This window comes from Mustela erminea, chromosome X, assembly GCF_009829155.1.
Source record: "Mustela erminea isolate mMusErm1 chromosome X, mMusErm1.Pri, whole genome shotgun sequence".
Taxonomy (NCBI): Eukaryota; Metazoa; Chordata; class Mammalia; order Carnivora; family Mustelidae; genus Mustela; species Mustela erminea.
The window spans coordinates 27,144,113-27,160,800 of record NC_045635.1 but is presented as its reverse complement, the minus strand read 5'-3'; the positions used below and the strand labels follow the sequence as shown (position 1 = coordinate 27,160,800).

General features: G+C 36.7%; 1 protein-coding gene across 6 annotated transcripts in view; it reads left to right on the top strand.

Moving 5' to 3' along the window:
• The window catches only part of DMD (dystrophin), a 2,094,983-nt gene that overhangs the window by 1,553,087 nt on the left and 525,208 nt on the right, over positions 1-16,688 (top strand). For all 6 annotated transcript variants that reach the window (XM_032330377.1, XM_032330378.1, XM_032330375.1 and 3 more), the window contains one exon: positions 14,069-14,223. In XM_032330377.1, the coding sequence (XP_032186268.1) occupies positions 14,069-14,223 (155 nt within the window). The remainder of the gene's footprint in view (positions 1-14,068; positions 14,224-16,688) is intronic.

The window sequence follows — 16,688 nt, the reverse complement described above, 5'->3', positions numbered from 1 at the left end:
ATATTCCTCCACAAAAGCAACAAATTGCAAGAATTGTCAAAATTGCCTTTTCTGAACTCTGGAAATTAACCAGAGGTTGACAGCATTTTATAAACTGCTGAACCTCAGTAAGAACAGCAGGGTTTGAGGCTTTTTAACTTGGCCTATTCCATCACTTTCTCCCAGCTCCACAGTAGCTTTGAGAATCAGCAGGCTTATAGCCACTAGAGAGGGAAGACCAGGATTGGAGTTCCTCAGAAAGACCCATTTCATTCCCAGAGCTTTATTACTATTTGACCTGTCTTGCAGCTCCCTAGAACAAACCTATACACAAGGCCTTGTCATTTATTATTTGACTGACTTTGCACTAACTCCCAGAAAAAGCCCTATCCCCACAGTGTCTATCCCAAACAAACAGCAGCATTGTTTAAATAGTAACCACCTGAGGCTGTGATATCAGTTGGGATAATCATGGTCTAGGAAAAAAACTGAAAAGGAAGATTTGGGGAATGAGATGTCCTCAGAGGTATTTGAAAACCTCTGACATATTCCTGGGGGATCTACAAGGCTGCATGCATGTTTTACCAAATAGAGACTATCAATAAAGAGATATAAATTATGAACAGGAACCAAATAGAGATTCTGGAGTTTAAAAGTATAATAATTAACATTTTTACTAGAGGAGCTCAACACTAGATCTGAGCTGGCAGAACTTGGTCAATAGGGATAATCCACACCAAGGAAAAAGGAGAAAAAAATAATCAACAAAAAATACAGGAAGCAAAAACTGATGGAATTGAGGGAAGAAATAAGCAGTTCAGCAAGAACAAAGACTTCAGTACCCTACTTTTAACAATGGATAACCTGGGCAGAAAATCAATAAGGAAATAGGAGACTTGGAAAAACCCTATGAACTAGCAAGGCCTAACAATCACGCATAGAACATTCCACCCAATAATAACAGAGTATACATTCTTCTCAATTGCACATGGAAAATTCTCCAGGAATATGCTGTCATAAAACAAGTCTTAATAGATTTAAAAGGATTTTAATCACATAATGTAGATTCTCTAACCATAAGTAAATTAAATGAAATTAGAAATAACAAATGTAAATATGGGAAATTCACAACTATGAGAAAATGATACAGTACATTATTAAATAATAGGTCAAAAAAGAAATCACAAAAGAAATGCAAAAATACTTTGAGATGGATGGGCATAAAAATAGAACATACTAAAACTTATAAGACGCATCTAATGAATGTTTGGAGCAATATTTATAACTGTAAATAACTGTATTGAAAACAAATGATCTTGGGGTGCCTGGGTGGCTCAGTTGGTTAAGCATCTGACTCTTGATTTGTGCTCAGGTCATGATCTCGGGGTTGTGCAATGGAGCCGCACATCAGCTTCATGCTAGGCATAGAGCCTTCTTAAGATTCTCTCTCCCTCTGCCTCTCTGCCCTCCTTCTCTAAAAACAAGAAAAGAAGAAGAAAGATCTCAAATGAGTATCCCAATCTTCCACCTTAAGTGGTTAGAAAAAGGAGATTAAACCTAAAGCAAGAAGAGAAAGGAAGTAATAAAAATTAGAGGGAAATCAATGAAACAGAGGAAAGAAAAGTGAGAAAATCAAAAAGAATTAAAAGTTAGTTGTTGGGGAAAAAAAGTTAGTTATTAGAAAGATCAACAATATTGACAACCCTTTAGGTGAATGATTTAAGAAAGAAGAGAAAGAAAGCTCAAATTACTAATCTTACAAATGAAAAAGGATACACCACTACCAACCTTATAGAAATAAAAAGGATTATAAGAGGTTATTATGAATGGGAGAAATAAGAAATATGAATAGACATAACCAGTGTAGAAATTGAATCAGTAATTTTAAAACTCTTCCCAAGAAATGACCCAGGCCCAGATGGCTTCACTGGTGAATTTTACCAAATATTTAAAAATGAATTAATAACAGCCTTTCACAAACTATTCCAGAACATGGAAGAGAAAGGAATATTTCCCAACCAAAGATATGACAGGAAAAAAAAAAAACTAGAAACCAAGATATCTCATGAATATAGACTCAAAAAGCCTTAAGAGTAATACTATCAAACCTAATACAGCAACATATTGAAAGGACTATATACGACAATCAAGTGAAGTTTATTCCAGAAATACAAGGTTAGTTTAACATACAAAACTGAATCAACATAAAGATTTTTCTTGACTTACGATGGGGTTATGACTCAATAAACTTATCAAAAGTTGAAAATACCATAAGCCAAAAATACATTTAATACACCTAACCTAACAAACATAGCTTAGCTAGCCCACCTTAAATGTGCTCAGAACACTTACAATAGTATACAGCTAGGCAAAATCATCTAACACAAAACCTGTTTTATAATAAAATGTTGAATATCCCTTGTAATTTATTGACTACTGTACTGAAAGTAAAAAACGGAGCAGTTAAATGGGTACAGAATGGTTATCAATGTATCAGTTGCTTATCCCTCAAGATAACATGGCTGACTGGGAGCTGCAGTTTACTGCCACTGCCCAGCATTATGAGAGAATATCATACTGCATACCATTAGTCTTAGAAAAGATCAAAATTCAAAATTTGAAATATGCTTTCCACCAAATATGTCACTTTCACACCATTAAAAAGTGAAAAAAAAAATCCTAAGTCAAACAATCATAAGTTGGGACTGTCTATAATGTATCATAGTAGTAGAATAAATGACAAAATCCATTCAGTCATCTCAATAGTTGCAGAAAAAGCATTTGACAACATCCAAACCCTTTAATGGGGAAAAAAACCCCACACTCAACAAATTACTAATAAAAGGTGTTGTAGGCTGAATAGTGTGTCCTTAAAAGTGTTGAAGGCCCAAACCCTGGACCTTATTTGTGTCCTTATTTGAACATAGGGTCATTGCAGATGTGGTCAAGTTAAGATGAGGTTGGAGCAGGCTGGGTTCTTAATCACATATGACTTGTGTCCTTATAAGAGGAGGAAAAGAGGCATACACGGAGAAAAGAATGCCATGTGAAGACACTTACCCACTCACCATAGGGACAATACCAGGTGACATCAAAGGCAGAGATGAAAAGTGTTGCCACTGTAAGACAAAAAACAGTGAGGATTGACAAGTGCCCCTAGAAGTTAGGAAGAAGCAAGGAAGCATTCTTCTTTATAGGTATTACATGGAGCGTAGCCTGTGACACCTTGACTCCAGAACTGTGAGACAATACATTTTGCCATTTTAAGCCACCCAGTTTGTGATACTTTGTCTTAGAAGTCCTAGGTAAATAATACAGAAGGAAAATTGCTTAACCTGATAAAGGGCATCTGAGCAAAGCCTACAATTAACATCACAGTAAAAGACTGAATGCTTTCACCTATGATCAGGAACAAGGTAAGGATGGTTGCCCTCTCCACTTCTATTTACCACTATAATAGAGTTCAGGCCACAGCAACTGGGCAAGAAAAATAGATGAAAGTCATCCAGATTGGAAAGGAAAAAATAAAACAATCCATTTGCAGATGACATGATCTTGTATACAGAAAATCCTAAGGGATATACCGAAAGAGTATTAGAATGAATAAATTCAGCAAGTTTACAGAGTATAAGACCAAAATGCATAAATCATTTGCTTTTCTATATTTAAGCAATGAATAATCTGAAAAATGAAATGCAGAAAGCTATTCCATTATTAATGGCATCAAAAAAAAAAAATACAGGACACCTGGTGGCTCAGTCAGTTAAGTGTCTGCCTTCAGCTCAGGTCATGATCCCAGGGTCCAGGGATCAGAGTCCTACATTGGGCTCCTTGCTCAACAGGGAGCCTGCTTCTCCATATGCCTGATGCTCCCCCTGCTTATGGTTGCACTCTCTCTCTCGCTCGCTCTTGCTCTCACTCTCGCTCTCTCTCTCTAGCAAATAAAATATTTGAAAAAATACATAGGAATTAAAAAAATGCAAATTATATACCACCAACTACAAAGCACTGTTGAATGAAATTAAAGAAGACCTAAATAAATGGGAAAATGTCCCATGTTCCCAGATCAAAAGACTTAATATTGTTAAGATAGCGATAACCTCAAATTGATCTATACACTTTATTCCATCCTCATCAAAATTCTAGCTGGCCTTTCTACATAAATAGACAAGTGGATCCTAAAAATACTTACTGAAATGCAAGGGACAAGGAATAGCCAAAACAACCTTGAAAAACAGCAAAGAGGACTCACAATTCCCAATTTTAAAACCCTACAAAGCTACCGGAATCAAGACAATATGGTGCTGACAAGAAGCTAGAAATAAAGATTGACGAAATAAAATTGAAAATCCAGATGTAAAATCTTGCTTTTAAGGTCAATTGATTTTTGACAAGATTGCTAAGATAATTCAATGGCAAAACAATAGTCTTTTTAAACCCTTGTGCTTGGATAACTAAATATTCACATACAAAATAATGAAGTTTGACCCCATGTAACACCATACACAAATATTACCTCAAAAATGGATTATGATAGAGCTAACTATAAGAACTAAAAGTTTATTTTAAAAAATATATATATTTTTAGAGAGTGAGAGAGAGAGAACAGAGGGGGCAGAAGAAGCGGGAAGGAATCTTCATGCAGACTTGCTGCTGAGCATGGAGCCCAACAGGGGGCTTAATCCCAGCACCCTGAGATCATGACCTGAGCCGAAATCAAGAGGCAGACACTTAACCAACTGATGCACCCAGGTGCCCTGAGAACTAAAACTTTTAAAACTGTTATAAGACAACATATTAATATGATGACTTAGACAATGTTTTCTTGTCTATGACACCAAAAGCAACCAAAATTAAACTTTTGTACTGCAAGAGATATAAAGAAAGTATGAAGATAACCCACAGAATGGGAGAAAATATTTGCAAATATCTGATAAGGGACTTGTATCCAGAATACATAAAGAACTTTATAAATCAACAAGAACTAAAAAATAGCCCCATTACAAATCAACAAATGATTTTAAAAGACAGTTCTTCAAAGAAGATGTACAAATGCACCATAAGCCCATGAAAAGATAGTCAGTATCATTAGTCATTAGGAAAATACAAATGCAAACCATGACATGCCATTTCATACTCACTAGGTTGGTTGAAATAAGAAAGATGATAATGAGGTTGACAAAAATGTGGAATAATTGAAACCTTATACATTGCTGTTGGGAATGTGAAATGATACAACTTTGGAAAAAAGTTTAGCAGTTCCTATAGATATTAAACATGAAACTATATCTGACATAACAGTGCCATACTCAGGTATGTATCCAAGAGAAATAAAAACATACATCCACACAAAACTTTTATACAGATGCTTGTAGCAGAGTTATTTGTGATAGCCAAAAAGTGGAAAAAACCCACATTTATTAACTAAGGAATGATTTTTTTAAGGTGGTATATTGCAATGGAATATTATTTGGAAATAAAAATCATTAAAGTGCTGGTACCTGCTATAATATGGATGAACCTCAAAAACATTATGCTGGGTGAAAGAAGCCAATTACAGAAGACCACATAGTGTATGAGTCCATTTGTATGACATATCCAATAAAGGCTAGGGGACAGAGAAAATAGACAATGGAAAGTGACTCTTAATGGTACAGGGTTTCTTTTGGGTTTGAAGAAAATGTTCCAGAATTAGATTGTGGGGGTGCCTGGGTGGCTCAGTCAGTTGAGCGTCTGACTCTTAATTTTTGGCTCAGGTCATGATCTCAGGGTCCAACTCCTGATTTCAGTCCAGATCATAATCTCAGGGTTGTGGATCCAGCCCCACATTGGGCTCATGGGGAGTCTGCGTGAAATTCTCTCTCCTTCTGCCCCTTCCCAACCCCCTAAAATAATAAATAAATCTTTTTAAAAATTAGATTGTGGTGATGGCTTTGATTATACTAAAAAACACTAAATTATACACTTAAAATGGGTAGATTTTATGTTATGTGAATTATATCTCGAAGTTGCTTTCAAAAGGTGCATGTCTGCATGTCATTAAGACTACAGATCTTTTTCTTGTCTTTTCAAGTTTATAAACTGCTTTAGAAACATAGTTTCTGAAATACATATTAGCAACAGAACCTCTTCTGTATGAATCATTATACTAGCTTATTCTATTCCTCACCCTGGCCTCATATTATTTGGAGATGTTAGATGACCCTTCTGGAGTTAGGGTAGTGCCTGACTAGCTATACCTGTCAGGATAGTCCAAGTTATACCACACTAACAACTTTCAAATGTAGAAGCTCAACACAAACTTTATATTTTACTCATGTTACATGTCCATTGTAGATTCACAAGAGGGTTCTACTTAGCTTAGTCAGTCAGGGACCAAGGCTGATAACAGCTGGGTCTTGATATATACTTCCATGATTAAGGAGGCAGGGTACATGAATAATGTCATCAATTCATAAACCTTCTGCCTGAAAGTGACAAGTAGCCATAATCAGTTACATAGCCATCCTCAGTTCAATGGGGGTGTGGATGGCTTAAAAAGGCACTGAATGTTTGTGGACAATAATGTATTATACCACAGTAGGCTCAAGGGGTTTGAAAAATAGCCAAGAAAAATGCCACTTTGTAGAGATCTATCATCTGGCATTCTCTCTGGAGTAATTTCCACCCAACCATTTCCATATCCTCTCAACCAGACTTCTCTTAGATGCCTGGGGTAGCTGGGTGATTTCTTAATTACAACACTACTTAAGCCTTTTAATAAAGTCAGCAAATTAAAGAGAAAGCCCAGATAAAGAGAATGCTTTCTAAAATGTCATAATGAAATTAAGGTAATGAAGTACTTGGAGGGCTCTCCTCCCTTCTTTTTGTATAAAACTTATTCCAAAGAAGCTGGAAGAGAAATGGGGCCTGAAAGTAAAGAGGGAGGAAAATAAATTGTATGCCATTAGTTTAATTATGAAAATTCATTACATGAAGCCATGTAAGACAGAAAATAATGGAACTCTAATGGGTTGGCCGATAACACATTTACTAGCCTGCTCTCAGCTTGTAGTCATTGTTGAAAGGACAAAAAAGTAACAACTTTGGTATGTAGTCCTCAAAGCTATTGGAAAGATTAATCATTTCCAGTAAGCTGGAAAATGAGGGCCATTTTCTTAAATAGTATCTCCTGTATAGAGTGTTAGCTTCTGAAACAGAGATGTTTGGTAATGTCAGAGGTTTAATAGATGAATAGTGAAGTTAATGGTGAGAGGCTTTACTTGTGAAATAGCTTCCTTACAGATATTTTAACATTTCTATTATAAATCCATAAAGAGGTTTTATAGGTCATTTTAATTCACACAAGCAAGAAAGAGTGTTTCTTTTTCCCAATGGAGAATTATAAAACATTAATTCATACTTAGGACTGAATTGTTTAGTGATTTTTTTTAATAAACCAAATCTGTGTTTTTTCTGCTGTCTTTGTTTGCCAGTGTCTTACTTTATTATACACAATAATTTTCCAATCATGCTATAATCATGAAGGAGACTGTTTTACATTCTTTGGTGTTCAGTTATAATAAGCTCAGTCATTTATGTTAAATTCCTTTAAATGGAAGTGTATCTTCTTTAGCTAGATTAAACCCTGAATACTGAGTCAAGAAACTTGCATTTTTGTGATGCCTCTGTCACTGATTAGCTTTGTCATCAACAAGTCACTTAAACTTTCAGAGGTTTTCATATTATCGGATGGACAATTATGGTATTGGGTCAGAGAAAAGGAAAAGGATAGTGGACAACAAAAGATGAAAGTGGATGTGTGAGTGGGGTCCTATACTGGAGAGCCTCATAATCTAAGGAGAAAATTTAGATTTTGTCTTGTAGGTAAGAGGGAGCCACTGAAAGTTTTTACAGAGGAGTGATATGGTTCTATTCGTATTTCAAAATATTACTTGAGCAGCTCTTTGGGGATGGAAGGACTGGTTTGAGGTGGAGGAAAGGAGCTAATAAAAAGGTTGTTGGAGAATCCAACCAAGAAATAATGAGAACCTAAATTAAGGCAGTGACAGTGGAGGTAGATTACTTGGCTAAGGAGAAAATTGTGATAAAACCCTTCTTTGGGTATGCTCTCTGTATCCTCTTCCAGTTAAGGGTCAGTTACACTACAGGTGGAAAAAATTGGGTGAAGGACAGAACCTTGGAGAACATCAGTGTTTAAGAGAAAGATAGAAAAAGAACAACTGAAATCACAAGAGATTTGAGAGGAGACCCAAAGAGAGAGGGCTAAGGAAGGATGGAATCTCAAGAAGGGACTAACCAGTAGCACTAGTTGCTGCAAATAAATTAAATGAGAACCTAAGATTTACCCCAGACATTGGTGACTGCATCAGTTAACTATTTTCGCAAACATTCTGCATACCAGAACACTTCAGAATGTCAGTGGCACACAACAGTAAACATGTACTTTTTAATGAGTTGACAGCTTGGGTGGGGTGCCACTGCTTCATGCTGCAGCTTGGTTGGGATGGCTCCCTCCACAGTCACTCTTCCTTTACCAGGGATGATCAGGGTAGCCCCAGGGATGTTTATTTCTTGGTGGTAGCTGAAACACATTAAGGGCTAACCACACTGCAGGAGCACATTTCAAGCCCCCTCTTGTATCAGTTCTATAAACACCCCATTAGGATTAGGAAAAACAAGTCATAAGGCCAAGATCACTGACAAGGGCCAGGAACTCACCTCTGCAGCCTGTAGCAAGACATTAGAAGTTAAATAGCAAAGAACATTAGAAGTTAAATAGCAAAGAACGTGGACTACAGGGAGGGGTAAAGAATCGGGGCCACTAATCCAATTTACCCCAATGATGTGTCAGAATAGTTTTAGTGGGGTGGTGTTGGCACAAGCCTGATTTTGATGAGTTGTACAGGGGCAGGAATGTAATCAATGAGAATTTGCTTTCTGAGGAGCTTAACTATGAAAGGAAAGACAAGGACAGGGTGTAGGTTTTGTTGTTGTTGTTTGGAGATGAAGGGGTTGGAGGAGGACTCATGTTTGAAGGCTGTGGAGAAAGACCCTGCAGAGAGACAAGAGACTGAAAAGACATAAATATCCCAGAATAGATGAGTGTCCAGACAGAGGGATCTGCTTCCCATCACACTAGTCATCTCTTCCTTTGAGACTAAAAAGAAAGATGCAAGATATCATCTCTGTTTAATGAAATGTGTGCTTGTTAAGTTAAGCTGTGTCATTGTAGGCCGTGCCTTTTGGTGTGAGATTTCTTCCAGTTTGGACCATCAGGGTTCAGTCTGGAAACCACGCTAGATATTTCAGAGGAAATTTAACACCGATGAGTGGTTCCATGGCTAATGGAAGAGCTAAGAAACCCAGTAGGAGACAGTAGGGTAGCCCGGAAGTTGGCAATATCAGGAAGATGTTGGCCACCTCAAGGGCCAAAGGGCCAACCAATGTTACCAAAGTCCAGAAACTGGAATCACCTGGTGCTTACTCAATAACTGTGGGGGCAGCACAGTGGGTCCTGACACTACAAAGGGAGGGGCTGTCCCTTAAGAAATGGAAACATGAAGAAGACTCTGCCCATGGAGAGAGAAAGAGAAAATATACTTGAGTTTCCCCCTTCTCCTCCTCTTCAATTTCCCACCAAGATCTCTCACTGGCCTAACCAATCTAGAAGCCAACTGACAAGAAATCCTGGGAAATTCTCTTCTCCCGAGGGGTTAGTTCATCTGCAATATTGAGTAGAGTAGGAGATTGCCAAAGAAGGGATCTAAAAGCTAAGAAGCTCTTCCACTGTTAGCTCACAGAGGTAGATTTTTTAATGAATTTCTTAGTTCATGTATGCAGACACAGTATCTTAACAAAACAGAGAAACCTAATATGTAGAACTTTTTGTCCATAAATACATTAGGATCCTATTTTATAATTTTCCGAGCAGATTTATTTGGATTTTGGCCTCATGACAAACCTGAGGCATAGGCAGAGTAAGTCACTCCATTCTATTTTACACACAACAAAGCTGGGACTCCTAAGGTTAATGACTTTCTTAAGATCAAACAGCAAAATAATGGCCAAACAAGACTTCCTGAGAAAATGCCTTTTCATTACTCTGTGTTGCCTTTCATGAAGCTTCTTTGAGTCACGGTTATTAAAATGTTAAACTCAGGTTCATCTGGAACAAATGGTAATTTCATTTGTAGGTGACCATCCCAAAACATGTTATATAAGAAAACCTCAACAACACTCAACTGAAATTTTTTAATTATAAGTCTATGGACTCACATTTATCTCCTGAATTAAAGGAAGTCTTTTAGATAAGCTATGGCATTACTGACAAGGTCTATAAAACAGTGAGTCCCTTGCTTTGAGGTCAATAGAAGCTTATCCTGTGTTGAATACAGTGTGGCTCATTCAAAATATTAGTAATAGCAGTAGAATTAGTAGTAGTAGTAGTAGTAGTAGTAGTAGTAGTAGTAGTAGTAATAGAAAGGGTAGTAATAATCAAAATAATTGAATTCTTTGAATGTACCAGTCACCATTCTGAATGTATCCCCTGGATTTTCTTAATGAACCCCCATGAAAATATTTGAGGTAAATGCTGTTACTACACCCATTTGAGGAAGAAGGAAACAGAACCACAAGGAGGACAATTAACTTTCCCATTTGTCACATAACCAGGAAGTGATCAAACTAGGATCCAAACACAACAGGCTGAAACTTCTAACTACTCTCTCTCTTTCTTCCTTGTTTTCTCCCACACAGAGTCCATATTCCTAAAAAGAATTCTTACAAATAAAAAATGAGGAAAGACAAACATTAAAATGAAAAATTTTTAATACTCAAAGTTCTTGAAATTAATTCAGGTTGTCCCATAGCTGACAGTCATTTTTCTGCCTAAAATGCTGTGTATAAAATACCAAGCACGTATTAACAGCAGCACCGTATTAGGTTTGAATATAAAATATTTCTTTCCCGGTTGGGGACACAATCTTTTGGAGATTTAGCATTTTATATTCTTCATGGAAAACACACATCCACATATATATGCACCCACAAAAGTCATCTTTTTTTATAGGCTTGTGTTCACAGTATTTCAAATTTCTTCACACACTGTGATCACCATACAAACAATTCCCTGTAGTGTATACCATTGTAAATGGAATTCAGAAATAAAAAAGAGCGTGTGTGAATTCTATTGTATTTTTGAATTTACACTCCTTCTGTGGCTTGGAGTTATCCCAGTAGTAAATTTCACAGTGGTAGGCAAAACTGGTCAAAGTTATTTTGTGTAGTCTGAAAGACACTTGGTTAAAATGCAGGTTGGTCAACATACTATTTTAGGAGGAAGGGAAACCGTCTGTTCAGGAGAAATGTCTTTAAGAAGGGAGAAAAGAACGCTGTTGTTGAGAACCTTAGAGTTGAAAAAGGTGCCTTTGCCCTTTCAGTTTTGCTCAAGGTCAGCGGATATCTTCTTCTTAATCCTACATCCTCATAAAACCTGGGCAGTATATACAGTGAGGGTTAGAGCTCAGTCAACATTTCTATAGGTATAAAAATCTTAATATCAATGTAAATACAAATTTGAAGAGAAATATATTGCTTATTGGGTTGTGGTTTTGTTTGTTTGTTTGTCTGTCAAGAATTAAAGTTTATCAAAAAGCTCTGGTTTGAAATTGAGCCTCACTCTTTTACCTGTTTACTATAAAGTATCTTTCACTTGATATTTCCTTCGAGATTTTGGAAAATTCAAGCATAGTTTTCAACTGAAACTTCTGGGTATTTTTTTATGATCTGTAGATTAGAACCAAAGAGTCTATCCTTCTTCCTATAGACTTTTTAAATAGCAACCCCTGAGTGAGGGTTGGCTCCCAAGATTATTAGGTAAAATAAGTGATTGTAATTACATTTATCAAAATTTTAGTTTATATTTTATATATAAATGTATGTGCTCTAATCTTGCTTTATCATATTTCTTTAATAGAAAAAAGTCTCCCTAGAGAGAAATTAACTTGGAAAAAGGTAACCAAGTCATAGGTCTCAGTTTCATGCATTCTTATACTACCAATTAGAGATTGAATAGATGATGAATAATAAACTCTTCTTTAAAAATGGAGACACCATCTTATGGATAAGAAGGCCCAGTTACAAGTACATATTACTTTAACACTGTAGGGTTGGCTTAAGTAAGGAGAGGAAGGGATGGAAAGGTCATTTTGTACCTTAGGATATTTCTAGAAAGCAAAAACCTTCAGGGGGTATGATTCACCTCAGAAAGGCTTTTGAATAGTGTGAGGTTCCAAAATGTAGAAAATATGAACCACAGGGCTTGATAAAATGAGAACATAAGGAAAGGCAGTGTCATTCCACAAGAATACATTTTAATTGCTTTGTAGTGTAGCAACTATTCTCTACATCTTTAAAAACTTTCTCCCTTTTTCCTTTCAAAAGTTAGCGATATTGGCTTTAGATGCTCGGTACTAATTTGATTATTTGGCTCTTTGTTTTATGCAATAAACGCAATTATTTCTTTTGAGTCAAGAAAAGGATGTTCTAGTGAATGAGGAAATGCCAGATTATATGTACATTATACATTTTCAAGGAATAGGAGTCCACCCAAACATACTAGAACTATGCTAAAATAACTCTTGTTTGATTTTATTATATAAACAGCATACCAGCATGAAAGAACAAATATTAAAACAAAAATGACTACTCTTCAGAAACATCAGTTCATTTCAATTTCTTGTGTTCCCCTTCTAATTCATGACTTGCAGATTTAAGAAATACAGTATAGCTAGAAATTGTGTTTTATTTGTTTAGTATGACTTTGGTGCACATTTACTGCACGTTAGACCATTGGGTTGATGTATTGTGTTAGTTTAATGTCTTCTCATGAAACACTGAAATTTTCTCATTTTTGTACTATATTAGTTGATGAAGCTCTTTATTACTATAATGTATTTCTCTTCTTTTAAATCTTTTATTAGGAGAAAATACCAAAAGTATAATTGGTAGGTCAGTGGGAGTAAGCATTTGTATGGCGGTTGATACCTATTGCCAGATTGTCCTGCTTGATACTGTTCCCAGCAGTAGTATGTGAATATGCTAGTTTTACCACAGCCTTTCCAGCTTGGGTTTTATTTTTTTATTAATTTAATTGGTGTCGAATTATATCATCTTGATTTAATACTCTGTTTTTTAAGTTAATTTTTAAAGTGGAAATCTTTTATTTTCCTCTTGTTTGAATTGCCTATTCCTGTTCCTCTGTCCCTTTATCAGTGGCTTAACCTACTATGTTGGATTTGATATGACCATCTTAACTATTTAATATCATCTTAATGCTTAGAATCTTCTTCCATGGACTTATAGCCATGGTTAATTATGTTTCCAGATAAACCTGTTATTGGTTTACTTATTTTATATGTGGTGTATAGAGTGATACTATCAAGTGAGCTTGATAATACTCAATTGTCAAAGACAAACAAGAAAACAGAGATCATTTGGTTTAGCAAGATTCTTACATTTGAAATTTTATTCTAATTTAAAAGGAGGATATTTATTAAAGTATTATGAATAAACTGGTCCTTCAAAAACATTCATAAGTAGGATAACAGTACTGTTCTTTTGATGTGTGATATTTCTATATGCAGCTGTAGTTGAATGCCAGTAGATGGCACTAATTACATAAACAATTCAACAAGTTAATGAAGAGGGAAATACATGAGATTTGTTTTTCCGTTCAAATTTTGGTATATATCCCATACTCAACAACTATACAGGAGCTTATTTTTATAGTTCATTCTCTCCCATGAGAAAAATAATTAAGCCCAGTTGATTTCAAGTTAATTGTCACTAAATTGAAATACCTGGTACTGAGTATTGCTCAAGATGCGGCATTTGAAAAGTTTTGTCATTAAAAGTGGGTTAGTTTATACAACCATGATTGACTAAACGACATGATAGATTAAAAGTTATCATGTAGACATGTTCTGACCTGGGGATTCAAAACCTATTTATGAAAAATTTTAAGAAACTGCAATTTAAGATTTCAGAGAAAACTGACATTCATTTTCTTTCCCATATGCATCCGCAGCAGTTGGCCAAAGACCTCCGCCAGTGGCAGATAAATGTAGATGTTGCAAATGATTTGGCACTGAAACTTCTCCGGGATTATTCTGCAGATGATACCAGAAAAGTCCACATGATAACAGAGAACATCAATGCCTCCTGGGCAAGCATTCATAAAAGGTATGACCAACATTATTTCTGAAACTAGTGTTGGTTGTCACAATGGATAGGTGGTGACACTGGGTGGACCACGCAGTTTTATTTCCCTAATCCTGCTTCGGAGGGGCTTCAGAGGATCGAAGGTGACAAATATCAACTAAATTTGCAGGCTTGCCTAAATCCTAAATCCTCTAGAATTTTAAAGATGAGGGACCTGAAGACTTGTGAAATTAAGTGACTTGCCCACAGTGTCAAAGGTGGTGCTTTAAGAGTTTAGACAAACACAAAATACTGATTTATAGTCAAAAGAGCCATTTACCAATACATTTTGAGAACTCTATCTAAAGAAATATCATTCTATTCCATAGTGACACATGCTGCCCCATTCTTAATCTGGCAAGGAGGCCATTTCGGGTTTCATGATGGGATTATAGCTGTCCATGGTGCTGTTTGTAACTCATTCCACATACTCAATAAGAAAATCTGTGCAGTGTAACATGACTCAGAACTTCCTTTCCCCTTCCATATCAATGAAAATTAACAGCCCTTAGAGACACTGTGTCCTGAAGGTAGATTCTGTGTCCTTATTTTGCACTCCTTTAACCCCATGTGCTTTTCTTTTAATAGCATTTATCCTAATTTTAAATAAAAACATGAATTATGTAACTAATTATTTAATGTTCGTCCTTCATATTAGTCTAAACTCCCTATGGAGAGAGACCCCCTTTTTTTTATACTTCGTTAGCCAACATATAGTACATCATTAGTTTTTGATGTAGTGTTCAACGATTCATTATTTGCATATAATACCCAGGGCTCATCACAACAGGTGCCCTCCTTAATACCCATCACCTGGTTACTCCATCCCCCACTCCCCTCCCTTCTGTAACCCTCAGTTTGTTTCCTGGAGTCCAGAGCCCCTTATGATTTGAAAGACCCTCTTTCTTATTTGACATATCCTGAGGTCCTCAACCAAGTGATGTGATGGGGAGCTGGGAAACCCTTGTTGAATGATGACTCTCTTTGCATGATGTGGTTACCTTGTTCATGCGATGGTAATTTAAGGATTATTGGGTACTTATCTTTAGTTCCGTCAAAAAACAGAGGCAGTTCAGCTCAGGTCAAAATCCTCGGAGTCCTGGGATCCAGCCCCTGTGTCGGGCTCCATGCTCAGAGGGGGGTCTGCTTCTCCCTCTCCCTCTGTCACTCCTGCCACTGCTTGTGTGCACTCGCTCTCTCTCTCTCTCAAATAAATAAATAGAATCTTTAAAAAAAATAGGGACAAAAAGAGTACCTGTACAGTGATGAGGAAAACCACAGTGAAATGTAAATAAATTCCAGAAGATGACATGAATTGCTGGAGATGTCAGTTAGGTGGCCTAGACTAAGAAGAAAAGGCCTCCGTCAGGGGGAGAAAAACCAACAGATTTTGAACTAAGAGCAGAAACTCTTAGGAGTAGTGAGCTACTGATTGTGGAAACTGAGAAAGCAAGTAAATCTTGAAATTGAGTTAGGAATTAAAGAGTGAAAACTCCTGTGAAACTGGATTTGCACCGGTGGCACTGAGGGGAGAGAGCAGCTCTAGTGTTGAATTCCAGACAGCAGGTATTCAGATGACCACGGAAAGAAGTTTCAACCTGAAGTTGGGAGTTACCTTCAGGGGTCCATCACATGGACCCTGGTGGAGAGAGGACAAGCTTGACTAATGGAATGATAATCAAAAAAAAAATTCTTAAAGTGACTGCTTCCTTTCAGTAGCAAGGTTTGAATTTTTCAATTCAAATATAGATCTGGTATTTGTTGAATTAAATAAGGGCAGATTAGGCTCAGGAAGACTTACACATATGTAAGCCAATGGTATCAGAGACTCAGTAGTTCAATCTCAATAGGAAACACTTGTTTGTCAAAGAGAAGTCTCTTTGGAAAAGCAAATTAAGATCAGAAATTAATTTAGTAAGTTTAGGAAATGTAAGCTAAAAGGGGGGCCAAAAAGAAAGCTTGTTCCTGGTACAAACTGAGGGCTTCGGGGAGGGGGAAAGCCTATTCCACCTATGCTGCTCTTACTGGAAGTCTCCTGGCTCCACATTCCCATGCTCCTCTGATGTGCAAGTGGCTCTCTCTCTCCTTTTAATCACTTCCTTAAGGGCTTGGCTTCTTTAAGCCCTTGGAGGAGCTTCCAGTTTATATTTTTTGATTCAATCCCTAAAAATCTACTGCCTAAGGAAGGTATACCATTATTTCTCCAATGGCTAAATTTAAATAGGATGTTAGCGGCCAAATTCCATTTCCCACTGGCTCCTACAAAAGCTGAAGTCTGCCAAACTAATTTTAACTCTTGCCTCTAAAGTTCCTTCCCATGCCTTTCTCATGTATACTCTGTGAGTACACTGATGACCATCCCTTTATGTCATTTGCCACTGACAGTGATCATGTGATTTTCAGACCTACGTATCCCACTGACTTATTTCCAGTTGAACGTCCCTCTG